We start from the raw sequence: 6,854 nt of genomic DNA on the forward strand, positions 1-6,854 counted from the left end.
GTCATTGTATTTTTATACATATTTTGTACTTATATCTATAAATTTCGAAAATCTAAAAATACAAATTTTTCATTCTTCATACTGATCCTTGGTCTTGATTGAACACACTCGCTCCTTGAGCTTGATTTCAGTCGACGTTTGACAACAGCAATACAATATCGATAGTAACAAGAGATTAATCGACCACGATTCTGAAAATTCAATAGTAGAAAACACGATTACTTCTACTTATCGGTCCACGTGAGCTCTATAAGTGTCAAAAAATTACCTGTAAAAAAGCGCCAGACATACGTGTGTCCGATTTCGTCGCCGGCGAAGAAGTAAAAATTGGAAATTGCCGAAAACGCCAAAAGCGGACTGCACAAGGCGCATTCGAATCTTCGCCTATTGCTCGGACCCATTTTGTCGCGCAGAATAACTTTGTAAAAATAATCGCTGAAAGATCTCGCGGTATTCTCTATCACCAATCCCAGGAAGTTCAAGAACGACCATATGAAAATGTACAGATGCATGCCGTGCCACAGATAGATAAACGCGAAGCTCACGGCGGTCGCCAGAACCTTTCCAAGATGCGATCTGGCGTTGCACGGAATGTAGATGTATCTGCGCATAAAAAAAGTTAAAGTGGATCACGACGAACGATCGTCGAATAATGCGTAAACCGGCGAAGGCGGTCAAACTTACTTGAGCAAAAACGTGTACAAGCCTCTGTCGAAGTGTTTCCACATGTCCGAGTAGAGGTGTATGCGGCCGATGCACTTGGGCTGGGCCGGGGCCAGGACGTCGTCGGCGCGACAAGCCGTCGACGCGAGTCCGTACACGACCACGTACTTGTTGAGAAAGTACTGGCCCAGGCAGTAGCCGAACCCGTAGAGCGCCCAGGGCCCGAGTCGACGCACCACGTCCGGATGAAATCTCAGCGCGTTGAAGTACACGTAGTGCAGGCAGAATTGCGTGACGTACAGCCAGAAGAAGTATCGCGCCAGGTCCAGAGCGATTTTTTTCGTCCTGTCCAGGCTCCAGGGGCGGTAAGTTTTTTCGATCCCTCGGACGAACTGCTCGTACAGGATGATCGGTCCCAGGAAGAGGGTCGGCAGGTAGAGGCAGTAGGCGACATTCTTCATGAGATCGAGGACGAAGCCGTCCAGGTCCTCGTAGACGAAGCCGTCGATGGAGTCGAGGCCGTAGCTGATGCTGCGCAGCTGTATCCAGCAGATCGCCGCGGTCAGCAGGAAGTAGGCCTCGTCGTCGAGGCCGAGCCACTCGCGAAACACGACGTCGGAAATTTTGGCCCAGTAGATGAGGCCGAGGGTGCAGCAGTGCGCGCACCACGACAGCCACTTGCTGCGTACCGAGGCCAGCAGACACGACAGGCAGGGCAGCAGCAGGGTGCACAGCGTGCTCAGCAGGCCGAAATTCGTCCACAGGTAGGTCAGCGACACGGCCATGTACCATCCGCATATCAATTTCTGTTGTTTTTATATCGTCGAGACAGGTGTTGGTAAGTATATTTAGTAAAACAAAAAAGTTGAGGTAGAAAATTACCTTATTGGGATGATATTTTTTGATCAACTGGCTGACGACGATCTGCACAACGACCCAGGGGATGAGCTTGAATATCAAAGGAATCCAAACTTTCCATTCCTCGTCGGACGTGTCCAGCTTGCGTTGCAAAAGTCTCCAGCCGGGTGCAAAGTCGTTGTAGGCGTCGTCGTAGTACTTAAAGACTGGTCGAAATATAATTTTGATTTATTCGATAAAATAAAAGCGCGGTGAAATGTTTGATACAATTATGGAAAATGTGCGGTCATTGAGCTTTGACACCCGAGTCAAAAGTGGCGCGCAGTAAACAAGCGTATTTCGCGCTAAATCGCGAAATTGATTTTGAATTTGTCAATATATCATATACTCACAACTCTCGGTCACCAGATGAACGCAGTAAACCGAATAAACCACCGCCGCTATCCAGGCAGCGAAGTAAAATCGAACTTCGGCCTTTGGAAATTGATCGGCTGCCATCCTGCAAGCACCTCGGCGCGCATAACACAGTTATATGTCGGGGGGACGATGTCGATTTTTCGGAGCAGTGCTAGAGCTCGAGGGGCCTTTTTTCAAACGGAGCCCGCGCACGTAAGATAGCCAAAATCAGTCGGTCTATAGTATGGTAGCAGCAGCAGAGGACTGGCATTCATCCGTAGTTTTTAATGCGGGCTCACCGGTAATACTGGTACTAATATACCGCACAACAACAATGCAACGAAATACCGTTAATACATTGATCGTCCGAGGCTACGTTTTTTTCTTGCCGATCTTCCTCCAGTTGTCTCGCGTCGCGGCTATCGCAGGTCGCCGCGATGGTATATCGATCGATGTGCCCAACGAATCCCAACGCGAAATTTTAAAATGACAACATTCGTATGCAATCGAAATCCCACACATGCGCAAATGCAGTAAGTAAACGCGCTTGAGTCGAGTAGGAAAAGGCGGCCTTCGTCAGCTCGAACGTCGACGGGGAGGGGGGGGCGCATGTGTGTGTGCGTACGTGCGCGCATACACTGTATTACGGAGTTGAAGTAAAAAAATCGTGACGTTCGAAACGAGTCAAGCGGACGAGCTCAAAACGGAGTTAATATAGCCCGGGATCGCTGCATCGGTCGAATGACATTTCTGCTGCAGTCACGGTACACACTCGGTAGTACAGCTCGCATGCGCCGCCGCGAGTTGGAAATGTTCTCGAAGTCTCATCCGCATATGCAGCAGCACCTCTCAATGTAGTATACCCCGCTGCAGGCCAGAACGCACACACACACACACTCGTACTTGTATTACTATCGTATAAAGACACGCACGAGAGCAGCAGCTCTGCAGTGTATAGTTGTCTGCGTGCGACTCTGCAACGCAAGTCGTAGCGAACTGGCGTTATAAGCCATCTGTGTTCTCGTCTCGCTAGCTCGGTCGTCGCGCAGTTCGTATAGCTTTTATCCTGCTGTGGTGCGCCGTGCAGTGTAGTATTATAGTGGGCAGCAGAGCCTCCTGCGTTGGCATATCGCGAAACTCTCGCTTTGCTCTGCTCTGCTCTGCTCGATCGTCAACAAAGGCCAATCGTTGAACTTTATAGTGTCAGCTGCTGCTCTTGCAGTCTCTGATCGTTTGTGCTGCGGTTTAAGCGACGCTCTCTAGTGCGTTATACATATTTATTCATCGCTTCCTGCTCTCTAGAGCTGCTACTGCTGCTACTTGGATAAAACGGAGTGTGATTTTTCGTTGCTGCTTATTACTACCGTTGCAGCGTGGGGCAAGGATTTCACCACTGGCGCAGCAGCAGCGATTATCATCGTCGAGCGTATTATGCTGCGGGCTCCAAAGAGCTGAACCGAAACTCCGCTCTGCTCTCGCGTCTCACCGAATATATAAACTACGATTATAAAAGAAGAAAGCCAACGATGCCCGCCAAAGTGAGCGATTAAAAAAAATCTACTATAGGTTACTCTTGCGTTGCGATAACGGAGACAAAAACGTGCTGCTGCTGCTGCTCTTACCATGCTGCACGAGTCGTTCGTTTTTTGACAGCTACGTGCAGCAGCAGCAGTATAATTGCGCGTAAACCCTAGCATATAGATATAAATATCAAATATATATATATATACGAACTCTCGATAACGAGACCAAAGTCGCACGCGCGCGCGAGTCAAACACAAGCGACACGCGTTTTTTTCCGCGCATTGTTATTGTTTTGTTCTGTTCTGTCATCGTCGTTCCTCGTTTAAAAAAAAATCTTCATTTCTCTCTTTTTTTTTTCTCTCTCTCCCATCGACAGATAACGGAAATCAAGTGCAAACGCTGTCGGAATCTGCTGTTCACCGAGGAGGCCTCGCCGTCGCTCACGTCTCACGGACAGGTCGTGGCGCAGGGCTCGCGCAACACCAAGTGCAACAGCGACGTGCCCGAGGACTGCATCTACCTGGCCGAGGACAACATGCCCGATTGGATACACGAGGTCGTCGACAGGGTACGCGTGCTTTGCTGAACTTTCTATCGGTTGTGCGGATGCTTGTCATGCTGTTATGTGTTGCTTAGTCGCGAGCCACAGCTTGTTTTCGTATAAATCTTCTTCGGTGTAACGTCGAGTGGGTGGGGTGGCACGCGAAGGCTTTTCATTGCGGCGCGAGGCCAATGCCAGAGATATAATACGTATGCATACGTATTTGTTGTTGCTCGTCGGGAGTACACCGATTTCTACGCCTTTTTGCACAATTATTTTAAAAAATATCGTTACAATACCTTGTTTACCTTAGCTGTGCATAGATGAAATTTTTTTTTTATCAAATTTACATTAGAGCTAACGAACCGATATTTCATTACATTTAATTAGAAACATTATTTTAATAATTCCACTTTCTTTTTTAGGAAAATTGGATAAAAGGTAAACTATATTGTCCACTTTGTCACTCCAGAATTGGCTCGTTTGACTTTGTGAGCTCGAAAAAATGCAACTGTGGAGAATTTGTTCCACCACCCATCAGAATAACATATTCAAAAGTTGACGCACCCCATCGGTGATGCTGAAAATGGATTACAAATAGTTATTAAGTTTAAAATCATTAGTAATAATGTATATGGATCAAACTGTATAGATTTATCAAAGTGAAAGGAAACTTAGTCTACTAGAAAATTATATTGTTATTGGAATAGCCTAAGTTGCCTTTCACAAATTCAATTTTCACTTAAGCTACTAAATAATGTAATTCGTAAAAGTTTATTTCAATGTATAGACTCTTGCAATATACAATTCATTTTTGATTTCCTTTTTTTTTTCGCTTCAACAAATGTAAATAATGGTTGATCATCTCATCTTTCTAGTTACTGATACTTTAGCTTTAATAAATGAATGTTAAAAAATTCATTTTTAAAACATGATCAACAAAATGGTACAAATTGAAATTAAGAGCTTCCTATATAAGGTTTTCTCTGTATATGTCACTTTATATTGTTATATATTATTACAAATGAATATAATTTGAAAAAAAAATTAAAGTTCTAAATTTTACTGCATATTTATATTATGTTGTAACTCAAAAGGCTATTCATAGTTTTACTATTTAAAACAAAATATAAAAATTGTTACAAAAATATTAATTATTTAAGTAATAGTTTATGAGACATTCACAAAATTTAAATGTAAATTTGCTCGTTATACTTGAAATAATTGATTGTTTAATTGGCTAATTTGTTAATAAATGAGTGACTTATATCATTTGTTAGAGTATTAAAGAAATACTATTTGCTGTCAAAAGTTGTAGATATTATAGAAGCATTCGATACTCTGGATTTTTCAAAATAAAAGTAGATTGAATTTGTAAAAGTGAAAATAGCTGAATATTTAAATAAAAAATAATGATAAATAAAACTTTTGTAATTCTTTATATTTAAATGTAAATGACTAACAGAAATGTATAATAAATGTATAAATGATCTATCTGGAACATTAAGTATAAGTATTTCTTTCTCACGTTAAAGATTAATATTTATTTATTAATAATATTAAAGATTATTATTATTTTAAATCAATTATCTCTTGAAAAATTAATATGGTGTAATGATATCTTTTAAAATTAATAAGAGCAATATAAATGTTACATATTTTTTCATTTGATTCAAAGCCTTCAATAAAAAACATAAGTATAAAATTCGATGTCAAATAAATTTTCCGACATTTCAGTTAAACACTATTACAAAAATTTTTTCCATGTCAGAGATATTTTTTTTTTTTAAATTAGCTTCGCAATCAGTTGATCCTATGCAATGAAATAAAAAAATAAAATAAGCGGATTTAACCGTTCTTCGACGAAATTGAACATAGGTATATATATTCTAAGTACATTTTATAAAAATGTATCAAGTCACAATGTGTGAGTGGTGCGTCATATCGATGTGAGCTTTGAGGTTTCTTCTTTTTCCAAACGTTTTTCCGCATATATCGCATGCATGGATGATATTATTATGCGATGATTTAACATGTTTATAAAATTGAGATGGATATTTGTATTTTTCTTCACAGAAATTACATGCATAGCTAATACCATTATGCTTCGCATTCATGTGGACTTTAAGATGAACCTTTCTTCTATATTTTTTACCGCAATCAGCACACGAGTAGGTAATGCCATGATGTACTGATTTGACATGATAATTTAAATTGCTCTTAGATGAGAAATTTTTTTCGCATATTTTACATGTGTGAGTGACACCATTATGCACAAAATCGATATGATTTTGAAGATGTTCCTTTCTTTTGAATGTCTGGCCGCATTCATCACACGAGTTGGTAATGCCATGATGTACTGATTTGACATGATAATTTAAATTACTCTTAGATGAGAAATTTTTTTCGCATATTTTACATGTGTGAGTGACACCATTATGCACAAAATCGATATGATTTTGAAGATGTTCCTTTCTTTTGAATGTCTGGCCGCATTCATCACACGAGTTGGTAATGCAATGATGTACTGATTGGACATGCCTATCTAAATTACTTTTATTGGAGAAATTCTTTTCGCATATTTTACACGTGTGAGTGACACCGTTATGCACTATATCGATATGATTTTGAAGATGGTCCTTTCTTTTGAATGTCTTGCCGCATTCATCACACGAGTAGGTAATGCCATGATGTACTGATTTGACATGATAATTTAAATTGCTCTTAGATGAGAAATTTTTTTCGCATATTTTACATGTGTGAGTGACACCATTATGCACAAAATCGATATGATTTTGAAGATGTTCCTTTCTTTTGAATGTCTGGCCGCATTCATCACACGAGTAGGTAATGCAATGATGTACTGATTTGA

At 40.9% G+C, this 6,854-nt stretch overlaps 2 protein-coding genes across 3 annotated transcripts; one reads left to right on the forward strand and one right to left on the reverse strand.

The window, feature by feature from the left end:
* Positions 1 to 27: 27 nt before the first annotated feature.
* Positions 28 to 2,704, reverse strand: LOC106657648 (protein-cysteine N-palmitoyltransferase Rasp). Of its 2 annotated transcripts, none has more exons than XM_014379261.2 (5): positions 1,914 to 2,704; positions 1,546 to 1,727; positions 685 to 1,469; positions 269 to 603; positions 28 to 191 (listed from the first exon to the last, which is right to left on the reverse strand). In XM_014379261.2, exons 1-5 carry the CDS (start codon positions 2,017 to 2,019, stop codon positions 70 to 72), a joined length of 1,530 nt encoding a protein of 509 aa, XP_014234747.1. In that variant the 5' UTR covers positions 2,020 to 2,704; the 3' UTR covers positions 28 to 69. The 2 variants fall into 2 exon arrangements, with proteins under 2 accessions (XP_014234747.1, XP_014234748.1); XM_014379262.2 differs by having other exon boundaries at positions 76 to 191; positions 292 to 603.
* Positions 2,705 to 2,856: 152 nt separating this feature from the next.
* On the forward strand, positions 2,857 to 5,399 carry LOC106657651 (tyrosine-protein phosphatase YVH1-like). Its single transcript, XM_014379265.2, has 3 exons — positions 2,857 to 3,455; positions 3,818 to 4,009; positions 4,408 to 5,399. The coding sequence occupies exons 1-3, from the start codon at positions 3,444 to 3,446 to the stop codon at positions 4,558 to 4,560; spliced, it is 357 nt and encodes a 118-aa protein (XP_014234751.1). The 5' UTR covers positions 2,857 to 3,443; the 3' UTR covers positions 4,561 to 5,399.
* The last annotated feature ends 1,455 nt before the right edge of the window (positions 5,400 to 6,854 follow it).

This window comes from Trichogramma pretiosum, unplaced genomic scaffold (genome assembly GCF_000599845.2).
Source record: "Trichogramma pretiosum strain Unisexual culture from Peru unplaced genomic scaffold, Tpre_2.0 scaffold131, whole genome shotgun sequence".
Classification (NCBI taxonomy): domain Eukaryota; kingdom Metazoa; phylum Arthropoda; class Insecta; order Hymenoptera; family Trichogrammatidae; genus Trichogramma; species Trichogramma pretiosum.